Genomic DNA, 20,688 nt, shown 5'->3' on the forward strand with positions numbered 1-20,688 from the left:
GAGCTTAACTAAATTGCAAGATCCAATCTTATTGGCTGACTTCTACTCAACTTCAGTCTGTTTGGAAGGTGCCACACAGGTGTTGGTTACCGTCCTATCAGTTCTTGGTCAGAATCTGCTCTGAAGTGGACCAGACTTGATATTGATACTCAAGAATCAAGCTCTTACATAGCTAGCAAGAATTACTGGCGGTTTTATGACTTCAAAACTGTGAAAGGGCCTGACTTGCCATCTCCACAAATAAAGCTGTGATTCAGATTCGCTCTGAAGAATTTCACCTATCCAAATGCAACAAGACTACCCACTAATTCACTGAACAGGATTTCTGTTCACTCTGGACACAAACACACAAGCTGTGCCACATTTATCCACCTGCAGCTCAATACTACCCCATTTTCATCGAATGACCCAGTTTCTGAGTGTGTTTTGTGTGTATAGCACCAGTCATTTCTCACCAGAACACTGTGTGAGCGATGCGAGAGCGGCAGGTGCATGCGTGTTTGTAAATGAGCTCTATTTAGCACTGCGCCATATCTGACTAGCTCTAGGACACGTTCCATATATAATCATATAGAATCAGTAATGCTCCCACAGATGAAATGAGATCCATATTAAAGCCCTCAATGTCAAGAGAAGTTCATCAGTCAGTGTGTTTTCAGTGACACCCTGGAGAACAGTTAGACCTGGGTGCAGATAAAATGAAGCGTGTGTGTGTGTGTGTAAATGCTCTTTTGATCGTGACTGGTGTGTGGTGCCAGTTTAACTGAGGAAGGAGCCTCTCATATTGAAATAACACACAAAAACCTTCCTGCAAAACTACAGTACGGTGAACAGTTTTAGGCACTAAAAGTGCTGTAGAATGAGGATGCTTTAAAAAAATAATGTCATAAATTGTTATTATTTATCAATTAACTTATATTAACTATATAACTAAATATTAACTTAAAAATAAATCAAAAAACTTATGTACACACAATGTTATGAAAAAACTATATTTTAATAAATAACAAATAAATGCATTAAGGGTAGATGCAAAAATAACATTCAGGAGATCTGAACAACACAATGAGGACAGATGCTGTAAATAATCAAAACAGGAACTGAGAACTCTTTAGTATCATGGGTCTCTTTCTTACTCCTGCAGTGTCCTCTGCTGGCCCACCCAAATAATTACATCAAGACTTTTTACACCCCATAAAACACAAAAAAGCATAGTGAATCGCAGATAAATGGTCTATTTACACAAAGAACCTTTGGCCTAAATAAAAATCACATTCACACCAGCAAAAGAGATCGTACAAACACACGAGTCTGTCACCCAGAAGAAGTGCTTTGCATCAGTTTGGTCCTACTGCCCCATCCTCTCTTTATCATTTTCTGTGAACTCTCATACTATCATAATCATTGCATTTGTCATTTTTGATGAAGATAAACATGTTCTGTCACTTCTCACTTTTTGCACTTTTTTTTTGTTTTACTTTTAAGACCTTAAAAATAAATAATAAACAATAATACAAAAAAATAGAAGTTTTATATATGTATATATATATATATATATTAATTTTTTTTTTAAATTATTATTTAAATAATAGGAATAGGTTATCCAAAAATTTGCTGAAAATATTCATCCGAGATGTAGATCAGTTTGTTTCTTCATGAGAACAGATGTGGAGAAATGTATCATTACATCACTTGTTCACCAGTGGACGCTCTGCAGTGAATGGGTGCCGTCAGAATGAGAGTCCAAACAGCTGATAAAAACATCACAATAATCCACAAGTAATCCACACCACTCCAGTCCATCAGTTAATGTCTTGTGAAGACAAAATCTCCTTCCTCCAGTGAAAAAGTCACTCTCCTGTCGTTCTCTCACTTAAAAATTCACATATCTGGACTGTTTTCACTTTTAAACAGTGCTTGAAATTTGTATATTTCTCTCCTGATTCAGATGAGATTACTTTTTCATTGGAGAAAACAATATTATGCATGGAGCACTGTTTTAGCTGTAAGCAATGGGTTGCAGTCAGGGCTCCAAACTGTGACTAAAACAGTCGCATTTGCGACCATAAATATTAATTTGCGAGTGACGTTTTTGCTGAGGTCGCCACTGGCGACTACCCGCTGAAAGCTCCTCAGGATTTAACCGCTAAAAAAAGTTTTCTCAGGCGGATGATTTGCTTCATTCTAGCAGCGCCCCGTCTGTGATAAAACGAGCTCGGGCCGAAGGTTAATACACAGAACTACACCGAGTGTGGACCTGTCGCGTGTACAACAGCTTTCAGCCGAGATCGGCCCATAGAGAAAAAGCCGTCTGTCATCCAGAAGTGTTTTGTAGAGTCGGCGCGGCTCTGGCCCATTATCTTCTCACCGATGCCGAGACTGAACCGACAGAGACACATTTCAGACAGAATCAGCCCGAGTGTTATTGCTATCTGGGTATATATTTACATGTTATAACTTAAACATTTGAATGTAATGCTTTTTTTCCTAATTGTTTTGCGATCAACTAAACTGAGACGATGCGCATCAAAGTTTTAGTGGAAAAAGAGAGTTTCAGACAGTCCTCTTCTCTGCCGCACATCAGTGCTGACGCACACAGTTTGATAAACGCAGCTCCGCTGTGCAGCGAGAGAGAAATGACGGAGACGTAAGAAGGGAAAGTGCAGAAAATACAGCGTCTATTTTATGCACAACTTGAACAAACTAGAACAGGTAAAGCTGTCAGCTGTGTGAATATTGGCAATATCGTTAACAATTCTCGTTTATAATAATTACTAATATAGCTTCTTCTAAACAAGATCTTGGTCTGTGTTCTTTTATTGCGTGAATGCGTGGGGTTATGGTTTGCGGCACGACGTATGTTAAAATACATTGTGTATACACTCACTAAACAAAGAGTGACAGCTTTTTAGTGGTAATGAGCACTCTTTGCAAGCTTTCTAGTCTATGATCCATTTAAAATGTAGAACTTTGTTTTTCAGTCACACACACGTTGCAAAGTTTCGGGAATGACATCTGCATATTTATGTGGGATTCACATGTGAAAATGGGCATTAAGACTAGAGCACCCTCACTAATTTTAGAAGCACCCTCAGTGATTATTTCTGGAACCTGGTTAATAAGCTTTAATTGCAAAACTATATACAAAAACAACAAAATACAATTGCACTTAATAAAACAATTGAATAAATGCATATTTATAAGTTAAGCAATTAACTAAAATAAGTAGGCTATTAATAAAATAAATAACTAAAGAAGGCTGACTATAATCAGCTTGCTTCCATTTAATGAGATAAGCCTACTCCTCATCTGAATTAGAAAAAAAGCGCTTCTAGTCTTCAGTGATGCAAAAACGTTTGAGCATACACGTAATCTCTGAGCAAAAGCAGAGCCAATTCATAAAAGAACAATGTATATTTAAAAGCACACATCCAGTTTTGTGTGAGTGAAGGAAATCCACTTGCGAGTGGAGATTCGTGCTCGCGCATTACATGGATCACGTAACATTATGCGCTCTCGATATGTCAAATATCACGCTATAGAAACCGCCTAAAATAAAGTATAAAGAGGAGAAGAAAGCGGCCCTAGGCAGCTACACATGCCAGGATCCGCCACTGCCTGATGCAGTTAGAAATTTACTAAAAACAAGGCTATCGCAAGACATCTGGTGGGGGGTGGGCACCTGGGGTGGCCAGCCAAATTTCAGGGGGGGCCGGTGCCACCCCTGGCCACCACGTAGACACGCCTCTGAGGAGGAGCCCGAGCTACACTCAGTGGCCAAGTGATGCTTATGCTCCATGATACTGGTACAGATTCTGTGTAATGAACAATTCTTTGTGACTGTAGATTTCAAGCTGGAAAAGACATTTAGTTCCCACTTTAAGTGAACCTGCAGGTCATCTACAAGATTGATTAAAATGCTGATAAAGTCAAGAAAAGATGAGACATAAACACATGACAGTATGACTGAAATTTTAAAATGTAAATAAATATATAATAATAATCGTAAAATAAATAAAACACGTTTATTCTGTGGCACCTAAAAAAATTATTTGGCTCCTAAGTTTTTTTCTTATAGGAGCCAATGACTCGATTTTTTTGTTTGGAGCCCTGGTTGCAGTTGATTTATCTTGATGACAGACTTGTTTATTGATGTTCATTGATGTTTTTATCAGCTGTTTGGATTCTCATTTTGACGCCACCCATTCACTGCAGAGCATCCACTGGTGAACAAGTGATGTAATGATACATTTCTCCACATCTGTTCTGATGAAGAAACAAACTCATCTACATCTTGGGCCTGAGGGTGATTACATTTTCAGCAAATTTTCATTTATGAGATCTCCATTATGAAATTTCCTGATCATCACATTAAATACTCTACATATATCTCAGTTTGAACTAAATAAACCACCTGGACACGGGAGGTTACCTTCATGCTGCATGCTAGCTCCATGAGCTTCTTGGCGTTCTCCTCAGAGCGATAGCGTTTGGGCACTGGCACTCGAAAGAACTTCAACGCGCCCTCAAAGTCCGTCTGCAGCAGGTCGTCTTTAGAAGTCTGTGGACAGACAGAGAGCTTTTAAGAAAGTTTCAAGAGGCAGCACCCTCATGTTGTGATCTTGAGTTAATGATGCTCATTTTCTGCTGGTGAGGTGTGATAGTGGTACACCAATTATGTCTAACATCCTAGTAATAGCTGTAACCATGGCGATGAGACATGGGTGATTTGCAAGTTCATTTTCAGGAAACAGCACCCGCTTGTCTCCTTAGTGAAACATCTGAGAAAAAGATCAAAAGTTGCAACTGATTTCATGAGCACCTCCTTACCTTCAATAATGCAAGGGCCACGTTGAAAATGACACTGATGCCCTGAAAGGAGAGAAAACAAGACTGGAAAGATCAAGTACCAATATCAAGTATATTTTCAAGCACATATCATGTAAGTTTTATTATATTAGATAAAAAGCTTTCCAAGACAGAATTTTTAAAAATGGAAATCATATTAGCTGAACTTGGAACAAATTTTCAAATTTTTTTTGGTTTGACTGCTATATTGTCATGTTCAATTCAAAATGACAAAAGATGTTTTATAAATATCAAAATAAATTTGCATAAGGTAACAGCCCTAAACTATAAATTAACAGGTAAACTAGGCAAAGAATGAATGAAATGTTACCTCACACAGCAGAAGGTCTATGATGTGAAAGACCATGTAAAGAGGGAACTTGGCTGTGAAGAGTGTGAGGAACCACTGGGAGGCGTACATGTGTGCTTCCAAACCCAGGTCCAGGAAGTGTGCGTACAGGTCTGGAATGCATTCCTACAACACACAGAGGCAGAAGACACGGACAGTACAGGTCCCAGATGCTGACTGGTCAACACAGTGATCCAGTCATACAAATAGTTTCCACGAAAGTACACTAGCCCTTTAAATGGAACAATTGCTTATTTAATATATGCCTTTATTTTGTCATTATTTTGCATAATCATGCATAGTCATATATGTGAACTAATATTCTTAGCTTCTACCACTAACCTGCATGAGTCTCTCCAGCTGAAAGAACTTGCAGTGCAGGTCTTCAAAGTTCTGCTTGAAGAGCTCCCTGAGACCGTATTCAAACATGATCTTGACCAGCACGCTGAACGCCTGCTCCTCCGGCATCTACACCACAATCACAGCACAAACAATCACTGATCACAATCACATCAGGCTGACAATATCACACAACAGGGAATCTCCACTGCCTCAAATCCTAAAGGATGATGTCATATTAGTTCAAACCAAGTGGAGGTTCCAGTCTGGGCACAAACAGCCTGTGTTTCCATCAACAGCCATTCAAATGCAACAGTGTAATTTTTAGTTAAATATTTTGCATGTGCAAATATACAAATATGCATTATATTAAATGTTGTAGACATCAAACCGTTTTGATTCAGGTGTACGTGACATGTGTGACACTCACGTGTAGAAGCAACACAGCAGCAAGGAAAGACTGGCCTTGACAGTAACCAATTTCTTCATCATACACAGAGTATGCCTGCGGGATAAAAGATGCAAAATTTTTCAGTGAAATTATGGGTAGAAATGCTTACTATATAAACAAAGACAGAAACATCAACTATGCAGTTTTACAAATAAGTGCAACACTTTAGTATAGGGACCAATTCTCACTGTTGCTTATTAGCATTCCTTTAATTAACATATTGGCTGTTTATTAATACTTATAAAGCACATGACCATTATCTACATCCCTAATCCGATCCCGAAACTTAACAACTATCTTACTAAATATTAATAAGCAGCAAATTAGTATTATTTATGGAGGCAATGTCGTAGTTAATGGTTTGTTGATAGCGAGAAATGGACCTTATAATTAACTATGACCTAAAGAATCATTCTCTCAGCTCTTTAAATCTAGTTTGTAATTTCTTCACCTATTCAGACTTGCTTGTGATTGGTTACGAGACACATGCGAGCTGAAGCCATACCTAGAGCTACCTGTCTTTACATGGCACATTTGAATATGCAGAAGTGCAAGTGAGATTTGAGAGCTTGATGGAATACTTACAGATTGACCTACATACCTCAGAAAACTGTGTTAAAAATGTCAGCTAATATCGTGACAATTACAAACTGTAGTGCTAATAAACTTTGTGAACTGTGGATTGGGAGAACTGAATCACACTGTGTGGTCAATATGTAAAATCTATATTGTTGTATGAACGATGGCGGTAACAGTCGGAGAGAGGGCTGGTGAATTATTAAGAGACGCCCAAAGATGGAAACCCAACCATCAATCTCCTCATTCCCCTCATCATTTGTGAGTTTCAGAGTAAACCCAGCGACCTCATTATTTTAGGGTGAAAATTTGAGATGATTTGAGAGTGTTTTGTATTTATTATACATTTATTAAACTAAACTTCCACCATGAACGTACTGCACTGGACTGTACAGTAAGAATGAAGCATTTTTACAGTATGAGAGACTATGTACAACTCTGTCGGCTGATAAACATCCAATCAATCCAATATATCTGTCCATTCATCCACCTATATATGCATCTAAAGATTTATACACTCATCTACTTCATCCCTGTATAGCTATATATCATCCATCCATCCATCTATATTCATCCAACCAATGATACATCCATCAATATGTCCATTCAATCATATCCATCCATTCACCTATCAACAAGTCTATAATTTATCCAGCTATATCCATTCATCCATCCATCAACATAGCTATCCAACCATCTATATTTATCTATCAATCTATCATTTATCTATCCAACTATATCTGTATATATTAATCCATATTTATCACTGTCCATTCTTCCAGCAATATATTCACCCAATATATTGATAATCAGTCTTTATTCATCCATCAGCCATCCTATCACCTACCCACATACCCATCTATCTAGATATTCATCCATCTATATATTCCATTCATGCAACTATATATTAATCCATCCTTCTATCTATCTATATAGCCATCTTTACACCAATTTATATCCATCCATCTGAATATCAATCATCAAAATACACCCATCAAGCTACTGCATCTATAAAGAATAGGGCTGGGCGATATAGCAAATGATATGATCATGCGCATCTAGTCAGTAAAGCCGGTTCCCTGATTACCGCTAAATCTCCATCACCTGCTTTCAGATGGAGCAGCATTTAATAGACAGAGCCGTAGATCACTGACAAGCTACACAATATCGCGTTCAATATCGCAAATGAATCACCTTCGATAATGAACGCGATATTGTGTAGCTTATCAGTGATCTACGGCTCTGTCTATTAAATGCTGCTCCATCTGAAAGCAGGTGATGGAGATTTAGCGGTAATCAGGGAACCGGCTTTACTGACGAAATGCGCTTGACAATCGCATGCGATATATCGCTCAGCCCTAATAAATAAGTATCCATCCATCAATCGCTATATCTATCTATGAAGTTATCCATCCATCAGTGATTACATTTTAATCAAGTGCATGCTTCCTTTGGCCACCTTGCTAGATGCTGAATATATAAATGTAAATTATGAATATACAGTTATAAGTCTGAATATATAAATCTGAATATGTAGTTATGTCTGAGTATACAGAAGTAAATCTAAATATATAGTTATAAGCCTGAATATATAAATGTTAATTATAAATATATAGAAGTAAATCTGAATAAAAAGTTATAAGCCTGGTTATATAAATGTAAATCTGAATATACAGTTATAAGCCTGAATATATAAATGTAAATTGTGAATATACAGAAGTAAATCTGAATATATTTATAGTTATAATTCTGAATGTAAAAAAAATCTGAATATAAAGTTATAAGCCTGAATGTATAAATGTAAATTTTGAATATATATAAGTTAATCTGAATATATAGTTATGATTTTGAATACATAGAAGTAAATCTGAATATATAGTTATAATTCTGAATATATAGAAGTAAATCTGAATATATAGTTATAATTCTGATAGTAAATCTGAATATATAGTTATAATTCTGAATATATAGAAGTAAATCTGAATATAGTTATCATTTTGAATACATAGAAGTAAATCTGAATAGTTATAATTCTGAATATATAGAAGTAAATCTGAATATATAGTTATAATTCTGAATATATAGAAGTAAAACTGAATATATAGTTATAATTCTGAATACATAGAAGTAAATCTGAATATATAGTTATAATTCTGAATATATAGAAGTAAATCTGAATATATAGTTATAATTCTGAATATATAAATGTAATTCTGATTATATAGTTATGTCTTTATTTGCTTATTTGCTTTTATATATTCAGACTTCTAACTATATATTCAGATTTGCTTATATATATTTAGACATAACTATATATTCAGATTTACTTCTATGTATTTACAATTCACATTCATATATTCACTTATAACTATATAGTCACAATTTACATTTATATATTCAGAATTATAACTATATATTCAGATTTACTTCTACATAATCTGACATAATATATTCAGATTTATATACTTATATATTCACAATTTACATTTATATATTAAGATTTTAATTTTTTAGACTAATTGAAAGCAAACGGCAGACAGGTCATCTGCTCACCTTACAGATCTTATAGAGAGAGTCCTGGCCATCACCACCCGTGTCTTTGAAGTAGTCATGTGCAGGAAACGTACGGTTAATGTCACGAGTGATGGCACTGTCCTGTGGTGATTCCTAATAATAGAAAAGAGAGAGAAACAGAGACATTTTACCATGAGGCACAGCTAATATTCTGTAATGCCAAAATCTAAAAGTACATTGCAATATATAATACAATGAAAAAAACAAAAAAAAAATGAAAACCATCCCACTACCATACAAAAAACAACACAAAATAGAAGTGCAAAAATAATGACAACTCCATTTGTCTTTGCACAAACGGACCATACCATCCCAAACTCTAGCCAGCGGTTGAGCCAATGTTGTTGTCTCAAGCTGGCCCCCATTCGCTTTCATTGTACTGCATATAGACAAATAAAGCACATGTGACTCCTGTCCACCACAACACACAACACACAACAAGACAACAATATCTGAACACATTGAACACACCCCCTTCACCCCCGCAAAGCAATGTGGACAAACCAAGGAGGACATGCATGCATGTGCTCAAGTGTGTGTCCTTCGGCGTCACAGACACACAGAGTATGTTGAATACCCCAGAGGCTCAGCCTATGTGTATGTTTGAGTGTCAGAATTTGTAAGAAATTAAGCATTAGTCTGTTTGGTCACATGTACATGTATGGTGGAGGCCATCTAGCAATCACCCGAAAATACTAAAGCATCCTCAGAGTGTTTATCATGATGGACCAAAACCGTCCTGAGATCTTTTCTCCTCCATGCACAGCTCAGATGTCTTTTTTGGAGCTTGACAACTCTTAGACATTGTGTGTTTTTGTTATGTTATTATATATATAGCAGGAGATCAGATCACCCATGTCTTTCAGAAACACAGATGAAAATCATGAATTTGTCCAAAAGCTTGGAACAAACATCTAAACTGTAAGCTGGTAGATTTGACTGGTTATCTTGCGCTGGCTCACTTCAGGACACGCGATGCAATCGGACTAAGAGCAGCATCACAACGCTAAGAGAACATGTAAAATGTCATGACAAGCCCTGTGGGGGGTGCCATGAGGAAGATAGACAGACAAGCAGACACACTCTGGAGATGTTGTTACATTACCACTCCACTGGAGTTCACTGTGATCCAATTTCAATCTCTTTAATTTAAACAGGTTACTTGGGATTGTACTGTAAGTTCCTGTGGATTTTAATTATTTAAGATGTTTCTAACAGGATGGCATGTAACTGAAGAAAGCAAATGCTCTCATTCTAATAAAGGGATGGTTTGGTAACCGAACAGTTGACAGTATCCATTAAGTGTCAACTGTTACCAACATTCTTCAAAATATCTTCTTTTGTGTTCAACTGAATAAAGAAAGGTGTACAGGTTGGAACAACCTGAGGGTGAGTCAATGACAGAATTTTCATTTTTGGGTGAACTTTCCCTTTAAGATTTATGTAAGTGTAACCAAACTAGGGATGTCAAATTTCGATTATTTCCATGATCGATCGTTGTTTAAATTAACGGTCAATTAATCGATTAATCGTTAACCATAATGCTGCAAAATGCGTCTATTGGAGGCACGCAGTCACCGGCATGACAGGATGTGCAAAAGCCACACACACACACACACACACACACAAACACACACACACACAAAACGCTTTCTCACTTGAATTAAAGGGGTTTTAGTCTGAATAAAATGCTAGTAGCAGGATTCTAAAATGAATAGATGTGATTATGATGATTTCATAAAATGAAGAGAGCGCGCCATAGCCTACTTTTGAGGTCATTTTACTTTGTTGACTGTTTTCTATCCCGCAAGGAGACCGCTGAACGTGCCTCTTTAAATGGTTTTGTGGTGCTCGTTTTTGTATTTTAAAAACACACACTGCAATGTTTTCAACTGACATTATGGTATTTAAAATAAAATTATCCCAAACGTAACTCTGGCGCGCGTGTGACTGCGCTGCACATTAAGTGAACTACATCGGCTCTGCTGCACCAAAACACTGTTGCTCACATTAATTTGATCCTGCTGGATTCTGTTATAGAAAATGTCAGAGGATTTTTTAAATTTTTTTTGCATTCCGGTAGGGCCTAATTGTTTTTAAAAATCCAGCATAGGCCTACAGTGCATTAGATCGTGACAGAGCGTGCGTGCAGACGAGGACGAGCGAGCGCGGCTTTGGCTAGATTTATTTGGAGGTTATTGCTCATGTCTCATACGGCACAAATCCAAATGTTTCCATATTCACAATGTATTTGAATGTTAAACTATTATTTATAATGTAAACTACGTTTGTACTTAACACGCATTCGCTATATAGACGGAAAAAGATGATCCTCTTCACATGAGCAAAAACGTCCTTGGCATAACAGCAGAGTGAACCGGTATACTACGGCTATTTAACACTGAACCAGTGTAACCTTTTTAAATTGTAGTTGACTATTTTATTTTTGATAATGAACAGACTGCGATGTGAGTTTGAATCGCTAGAATATACGTGTGGCAGCAGGCTCCGGCGCGATCGAAACAGCTGAGACCTCCAAAAAAAAATAAAAAATAATAATAAAAAAAAACCCCTTTTCCGCAAAAGTGTTTTACTTTCATTTTGTGGCACACAGAGATCTGTGCTCTTGTTAAAATAAAGCAAACAAACAGAAGCGTTGTCATCCTTTTTTTTGTCTTCCGTGAACTTATGGAGCGCAGCCACACTTCTGTTTTTAAATCCTTTATCTTAATTAAGTCGGATATATATCTAGCATATTAAAACAAAACAAAAAAAAAACAATTATGATAACAAATTGTTATTTTTATGTTGGGGCCTATTACTTATATAAGGCTATACATTTTCCTTAAAGCATCCCATTTTGTCCCCAGGGCTTGAGAACCTGTGCCCTAGTTAGGTCATGGAGAATCTTGTGTAACGATGGCGTCCCGTTTAGTGACGTCACTGAATGCTCCGGAAAACGTATTGTGTCGGTCCACAGCGCCTATTAATCGCTTGTTTTGATCCAGCAATTATTTATTTACAAATTATAAGCGCTGATTATGAAAATGTGGTATAAACAGCTTTGTTTATTAGAGGAATAATAGGAAAATGTGAGATTCGCGACCATGCCATCTGGATGCCGTTCGAGCCCATAGTCCCTAATTACGCGGCTTTGTTCTGGTTTGCCGGTTTAGTCACGAATTTCCACAAATTCATAACATTTAGGCATTGTTTCTTTTCCTAAATCTTTCACAGTCTAACCCTCTAATTTTCGCAGGTTTTTTTGTGATTAACTTCACTTTTAATCACTGTTTTTCGCATCTCTTACTGGTAAAACATGCGGGAACGGGAAATTAAAGAATTTCCTGAATAAGAATTTGTGTTCGATTATTAATTTGTTTCTATTAATTTGTATTAATTTGATTTTACCTTATTTCAGTAAAAGCATGGGATTATTAGTGGAACAAAATTACTGAAACATGGACAATTGCCACAAATTAATAAGTCGTAGGAACGAATTAACAAGTTTGTAGGAATGAATCCACGTACTTAGCTCCCTGTCCCTGTCACTGTGTCCCGGCACCGCCCTTGCAAAGCGCAGATATGAAACAGTATCTGAATGAAAATGACTTAGTACTAACATTTCTATTGCTTTAATGTGAATACCCCCAAGAGGCTCAGCCTTGTGTATGTGTTTGAGTTGTCAGAATTTGTAAGAGAAAGTTAAGCATTAGTCTGTTTGGTCCACATGTACATGTATGTGTGAGATGGCCATCTAGCAATCTCCCCGAAACATCTACTAAGCATCCTCAGAAGTGTTTATCATGATGGACCACAAAACCGGCCTGGAGATCTTTTTCTCCTCCATGCACAGCTCAGATGTTCTTTTTGTGGAGCTTGACACTCTTAGACATTGTGTGTTTTTGTTATGTATATTATATCTATACGCAGGAGATCAGTATACACCCATGTCTTTCCAGGGAACAAAAAAACACAGATGGAAACTCATGGACATTTGTCAAAAAAGCTTGGCAAACAAACATCTACACTGTAAGCTGGTAGAGTTGAGACTGGTATCTTGCGCTGGCCTACTTCAAGGACACGCGATGCAATCGGGAGAAGAGCAGCATCACAACGCTAAGAGAACATGTAAAATGTCATGACTCAAGTCTCCAGGCGCCCACGGGTCGCGGTGGGGTGCCAGGGCGGAAGATAGACAGACAAGCAGACACACTTCTGGAGCATGTTGGTTACGTTACCACTCCACTGGAGTTCACTGGGATCCAATGTTGGTACATCTCTTTCATTTCGGCAACAGGTTCACTTGGGATTGTTACTGTAATTCTGTGGATTTTAACTTAATTTAAGATGTTTCTAACAGGATGGCATGTTAACGGACGGAAAGCAAATGCGCTCATTCTAATAAAGGGATGGTTTGGTAAATCCGAACAGTTTCCCAGTATCCATTAAGTGTCAACTGTTACAACATTCTTCAAAATATCTTCTTTTGTGTTCAACTGAATAAAGAAAGGTGTACAGGTTGGAACAACCTGAGGGGTGAGTCAATGACAGAATTTTCATTTTTGGTGTGAACGTTTCCCTTAAGAAGATTGTATGTAAGTGTAACCAAACCTAGGGATGTCAAATTTCGATTATTTCCATGATCGATCGTTGTTTAAATTAACGGTCAATTAATCGATTAATCGTTAACCATAATGCTGCAAAATGCGTCTATTGGAGGCACGCAGTCACCGGCATGACAGGATGTGCAAAAGCCACACACACACACATACCTACACAAAATCTCAACACACACACACACAACAACGCTTGCTCACTTTGAATTAAAGGGGTTTTAGTCTGAATAAAATGCTAGTAGCAGGATTCTAAAATGAATAGATGTGATTATGATGATTTCATAAAATGAAGAGAGCGCGCCATAGCCTACTTTTGAGGTCATTTTACTTTGTTGACTGTTTTCTATCCCGCAAGGAGACCGCTGAACGTGCCTCTTTAAATGGTTTTGTGGTGCTCGTTTTTGTATTTTAAAACACAACTGCAATGTTTTCAACTGACATTATGGTATTTAAAATAAAATTATCCCAAACGTAACTCTGGCGCGCGTGTGACTGCGCTGCACATTAAGTGAACTACATCGGCTCTGCTGCACCAAAACACTGTTGCTCACATTAATTTGATCCTGCTGGATTCTGTTATAGAAAATGTCAGATTTTTAATTTTTGCATTCCGGTAGGCCTAATTGTTTTTAAAAATCCAGCATAGGCCTACAGTGCATTAGATAGTGACAGAGCGTGCGTGCAGACGAGGACGAGCGAGCGCGGCTTTGGCAAGATGTATTTGGAGGTTATTGCTCATGTCTCATTCGGCACAAATCCAAATGTTTCCATATTCACAATGTATTTGAATGTTAAACTATTATTTATAATGTAAACTACGTTTGTACTTAACACGCATTCGCATATAGACGGAAAAGATGATCCTCTTCACATGAGCAAAAACGTCCTTGGCATAACAGCAGAGTGAACCGGTATACTACGGCCTATTTAAACTGACCAGTGTAACCTTTTAAATATTTAGTTGACTATTTTATTTTGATAATGAACAGACTGCGATGTGAGTTTGAATCGCTAGAATATACGTGTGCAGCAGGCTCCGGCGCGATCGAAACAGCTGAGACATAAAAAAAAAATAAAAAATAATAATAAAAAAAAACTTTTCCGCAAAAGTGTTTACTTTCATTTGTGTGCACACAGAAGATCTGTGCTCTTGTAAAATAAAGCAAACAAACAGAATGCGTTGTCATCCTTTTTTTTGTCTTCCGTGAACTTATGGAGCGCAGCCACACTTCTGTTTTAAATCCTTTATCTTAATTAAGTCGGATATATCTAGCATATTAAAAAAAAAACAAAAAAAACAATTATGAATACAAATTGTTATTTTTATGTTGGGCCTATTACTTATATAAGGCTATACATTTTCCTTAAAGCATCCCATTTTGTCCCAGGGCTTGAGAACCTGTGCCCTAGTTAGGTCCATGGAGAATCTTGTGAACGATGGCGTCACCGTTTAGTGACGTCACTGAATGCTCCGGAAAACGTATTGTGTCGGTCACAGCGCCTATTAATCGCTGTTTTGAATCCAGCAATTATTTATTTACAAATTATAAGCTCTGATTATGACAAATGTGGTATAAAAGCTTTGTTTATTAGAGGAATAATAGGAAAATGTGAGATCGCGACCATGCCTCTGGATGCCGTTCGAGCCCATAGTCTTAATTACGCGGCTTTGTTCTGGTTTGCCGGTTAGTCACGAATTTCCACAAATTCAATAACATTTAGGCATTGTTTCTTTTCCTAAATCTTCACAGTCTAACCCTCTAATTTCGCAGGTTTTTTTTATTAACTTTCACTTTTAATCACTGTTTTCGCATCTCTTACTGTAAACATGCGGGACGGGAAATTAAAGATTTCCTGAATTAAGAATTTGTTCGATTTATTAATTTGTTCTATTAATTTGTATTAATTTGATTTTACCTTATTTCAGTAAAATCATGGGTTATTTAGGGAACAAAATTAATGAAACATGGACAATTGCCACAAATTAATAAGTCGTAGGAACGAATTAACAAGTTGTAGGAATGAATAACGTTTAACCGTTACTTCTCCCTGTCCTGTCCACTGTGTCCCGCAGCCCTGCAAAGCGCACGATATGAAACAGTTATCTGATTAAATGATTAGTTACTACATATTTCTATTGCTTTTTATGTTGAGAAGAACTTTTTATGTTGTTTCTATTTTAATGTACTTTAAAGTTTTAAATCACATTAAAAAAGCTTAATTTGTACATTGTGAATGAATGATGATGCTTTTATATGCAGTCACCGTCACTCACAGCCGCTCGCACGTGTTCTGCACTAATGTCATTATACAAACAATACAGCCCAACATTAAATCGGTTAACCGACCATCGACAGCCTTAATTGACTGCATCTCTTATCGACAATTAATCGATCATCGATTAATCATTGACGTCCCTAAACCAAACTATGTCATTATACAAACAATAAGCCTATTTCTTGTTTGATGGCCATTCAAAAGGTTTTGTATATTCTCACAAAATAGTTTTAGGCAAGAAACAAAAATTGCACAGAAGAGGTTGATAAAACTAGCTCTGCACCAACCCCTCAAAACTACTGGGCAGAAATCAGGAACTGCTTACATTTGTAGTCAGTATAATGTCCTCACCATGTAAAGCTTTCAGAACAACAACAACTCTCTAGATAGACAGACAAAAAAATAGATTACATTAAACTAGATCGCTCCCTTAATATACAAAGTGTGAGTGCCTGGAGCTGCAGACTGTTGACGGACACCTGGTCCTATTTCTGTCAAACTGCAAAAGCAGCCACTTTATTTTGCAATTCATTATAGCACACATTACATCAAAGCCAGCTCGTGATAGCACAAAAATGCTGAACTAAATTACTCAGTCATAAAGTGCAATGGAATGCCCAATGTTTATTTCTGGCCCTGTTATATAGTAACAACAGTCGGTTATGTCACTGTTAAACTCATCCTTAAACTAGTTAATGAACCAGTCTTAAAAACAGCCCTTCAGTAGAGTTGTGAATATTATTAAATTAACAGTATCAATTCAATTTACAATGCTAAATATTGCATAAGGCCTGTCAGTTATTACTTACTACACAGTACATAGTACTCATTTTATGAGTTTCTGGAATAGTGAATATGATCAGTGGAATAGTGAGACACTCATACAGATTTTTAACAACTTGAGGGTAAGTAACTAGTTTTGGGTGAACTATCCCTTTAAAGGGATAGTTCACCCAAAAATTAAAATTATGTCATTAATGACTCACCCTCATGTCGTTCCAAACCCGTGAGACCTCCGTTCATCTTCGGAACACAGTATAAGATATTTTAAGCCTTAGTCCGAGAGCTTTCTGTCCCTCCATTGAGAATGTATGTACGGTATGCTGTTCACGTCCAGAAAGGTAATAAAAAACATCATCAAAGTAGTCCATGTGACATCAGAGGGTCCGTTAGAATTTTTTGAAGTATCGAAAATACATTTTGGTCCAAAAATACCAAAAACTAAGACTTTATTCAGCATTGACTTCTCTCCCGGGTCTGTTATGAGCGCGTTCACAACACTGCAGTTTAGTGATATCCGGTTCGCGAACGAATCACTCGATGTAACCGGATCTTCTTGAACCAGTTCACCAAAATCGAACTGAATCGTTTGAAACGGTTCGCGTCAACAATAAGCATTAATCCACAAATGACTTAAGCTTTTAACTTTTGTAACATGGCTGACACTCCCTCTGAGTTCAAATAAACCAATATCCCGGAGTAATTAATTTACTCAAACAGTACACTGACTGAACTGCTGTGAAGAGAGAACTGAAGATGAACACGAGCCGAGCCAGATAACGAACGAAACATTGACTCGTTCTCGAGTCAAGAACCGGTTGCATCGGTTTTCGGATCACCGGTAGTGATGGGAAGTTCTGTTCTTCTCCGCGAACCGGTTCTTTCGGACAGTTTGATTCAATAAACCGGTTGCCGAAAACGGTTCACCAGTTCTTTTGCGCTCGACGTAATGACTTCATTGGCGATGATTGCCCTTGATTCAAGCCTTCGGTTTACCCGCGCTCATAACATTACCACAGAATCAGTTCAGAATCAATCACCAAAAGAACCAGTTCAGTTCAGACGCGCTGTGTGTCAGTCTGCTTCACGCTGAATCACGCATGCGCAGTATCATCAGCTCCTCGGTTCTCGAACCGGACGCGTCCGACAGAAACGGTTCTTGACCTCGTTTATTTGAACTCAGAGGGAATAAAGTCGTAGTTTTTGATATTTTTGGACCAAAATGTATTTTCGATGCTTCAAAAAATTCTAACGGACCCTCTGATGTCACATGGACTACTATGATGATGTTTTTATTACCTTTCTGGACGTGGACAGTATACCGTACATACATTCTCAATGGAGGGACTAAAAGCTCTCGGACTAAATCTAAAATATCTTATACTGTGTTCCGAAGATGAACGGAGGTCTCACGGGTTTGGAACGACATGAGGGTGAGTCATTAATGACATAATTTTCATTTTTGGGTGAACTATCCCTTTAAGTGAGAAACCTTCTGAACTATCTATCTTAATTTAAGTGATTATTAAATGTGCTCTCTAATATCAGAGATGCAAGAGGAGAAGAGTAATGAATCATTACTATACATCTAACACACACACACACACACACACACCTGCCTAAGCATGAGCAAATTCTTGGTTTTTCTGTAGAACTGTTTTTCTCAACACATCAAACATAAATCATAATTGTGTTATATGCATGAACACCATTATATTAAAATATAAACGTCTTCAAAAATTAATGGCATTCATATAATTGATGCTAGTATGTATTAAAATGTTTTTGAAAGAAGTCTCTTATGTTCACTGAGGCTGTATTTTGTTTATTAAAAAATACAGTAAAAACAGGAATATTGTGAAATATTGTTAACATTTCAAACAACTGTTTTCTATTCAAATACATTTTAATATTTAATTGATTCTAGTGATGGCAAAGCTGAATTTTCAGCATCATGACTCCAGTCTTCAGTGTCACATGATCCTTCAGGAATTATTCAAATTTGCTGATTTGCTGCTCAAGAGACATTTTTTTCTAAATATCATCAGTGCTGAAAACAGTTGTGCTGCTTAATGTTTTTGTGGATACAATATTTTTTCAGGATTCTATGATGGATAGAAAGCTCAAAAGAACAGCATTTATTTGGAATATAAATATTTTGTAACATTCCACATGTCTCTGTCTCATTTTTTATCAATTTAGTTTCTTTTAAAAAAAATTACTGAGCCTAAAGTTTTTAATTATAGCTGTGATGACACAGAACCGAAATATTTTTAATGCATTAATAAAAAATACAATAAATTAATAAATCAATTTATTATAAAACTTTATTTCAAGTTAATCTGTGAACAAAAAAAAACATATTTCATTTATCAAAAATGTAGTCACCGCAACCAAGAGCAGTTTAAATTTCCGACTACATGCACACCAGACAAAGCTTTTATCCTGGTAGAGACAGGGACTCTCCTCGGGTTTTCCCAACTCTCTTGGGGTATGTACGCCTGGACGCCGGGGTTCAGTCTGAATTCAGGACACCATGTTTTATTTATCCTCTTTCCAGCACAAGATTGCAATCTTCGCCAAAAAGCATGATTAATATCAGTCGCTTTCTACTCTGCCTTTCTTCCATCACATTGAAAAAATAGTGAAGGAAGGAATGGAACAAGATGATGAAAGCAAAGGAATATGTCTTTTGCTTTCATTGCCTTGTTCCATTCCTTCGCTCATCAATTTTCCATTCCCTCTTTGCCTATGACAAGTCGCCATATGTGTTGTAGATTTGGGCCTCCAACCTACCTAATTCACACCATCCCACATGTAATACAAGTCAATTGCCACCTGCTAGCAACAGTACCAAGATTAAAGCCCAGGAAATAACCTTCAGGGAACATTTGTTTTCCAAAGAAACGCCAAACAGACTGGCGTGTGCGCGTGCAGGGTGCTCGAAAGCGCCCACACATTTCTGCTAACAGCGGATTCCTGCCTTAGTAAGCATACCCCTTTTCAAAGATTAATTACCTTCTCTTTCTATAATTGATGCTATGTTTATGTGAAAGAGAGGAGCCACTAAATAATGCATCTGCAGCCAGCAGCTCAGCTGACGTGCTCAGCAGCCACGCAGACTCAGGCCGAACGCGAGACAGACTGACCCACTGCTCACGCCAGCACCGGCCTGCAATATGTCAAGAAAATGGAAAAGGGTCTAAGAGGGCTATGTTGAATCCAGTGGACTAGAAGCAACTAAAAATAGGTCAGCCTGAGATCAGAGTATAATCGAACCAGTCTGACTAGACTGCACCTGACCTAAAGCACGCCTCTGAGGAAGATCAGATCGCGCTCAGAGAAGGGGATACAAATTAGAGCAATCAACTACTGGGAAGGAAAGCAGCTCTGGACTGAAGGACTATATGGCAAAATGTCCCAAGCTAATGTCTTAAAAAATGATTTAGGTGACTGTAATTACTTAAAAGGGTCAAAAGAAGAAAAAGAAAAAGAAAAAGCCCAAAGAAAAAAAAGCTATTAAGAAAAAAAAACATTTTAAAATGCACATGCCAAGAAATGTACCTCCAAATGGTCAAATGGTTTTGATAACATTTTCAAAAATACATATATAAATGATGACTCTTATGAAAATTATATATATATATATATATATATATATATATATATATAATCCAGAGCTTTTAAGTTGCATTCTTATATATATATATATATTATATATATATATATATATATATATATATATATATATATATATATATATATATATATATAGTTTTATATATAGTTTTTTATATATATTATTATTATTATTATTGTTGTTGTTATAATTATTATTTCTTTATAATATCAATATAATTTTTGGGGGTCATAAT

General features: G+C 36.8%; 1 protein-coding gene across 3 annotated transcripts in view; it reads right to left on the reverse strand.

Annotated features, from left to right (window-relative positions):
* Positions 1 to 20,688, reverse strand: part of LOC109096421 (rab GTPase-activating protein 1-like) — a 78,778-nt gene that overhangs the window by 10,077 nt on the left and 48,013 nt on the right. For all 3 annotated transcript variants that reach the window (XM_042764784.1, XM_042764783.1, XM_042764782.1), the window contains 6 exons: positions 9,117 to 9,230; positions 5,967 to 6,041; positions 5,540 to 5,665; positions 5,180 to 5,323; positions 4,831 to 4,872; positions 4,433 to 4,561 (listed from right to left, as the gene is read on the reverse strand). In XM_042764784.1, the coding sequence (XP_042620718.1) occupies positions 4,433 to 4,561; positions 4,831 to 4,872; positions 5,180 to 5,323; positions 5,540 to 5,665; positions 5,967 to 6,041; positions 9,117 to 9,230 (630 nt within the window). The remainder of the gene's footprint in view (positions 1 to 4,432; positions 4,562 to 4,830; positions 4,873 to 5,179; positions 5,324 to 5,539; positions 5,666 to 5,966; positions 6,042 to 9,116; positions 9,231 to 20,688) is intronic.

The sequence above is a fragment of the Cyprinus carpio genome, chromosome A10 (assembly GCF_018340385.1).
Source record: "Cyprinus carpio isolate SPL01 chromosome A10, ASM1834038v1, whole genome shotgun sequence".
Classification (NCBI taxonomy): Eukaryota; Metazoa; Chordata; class Actinopteri; order Cypriniformes; family Cyprinidae; genus Cyprinus; species Cyprinus carpio.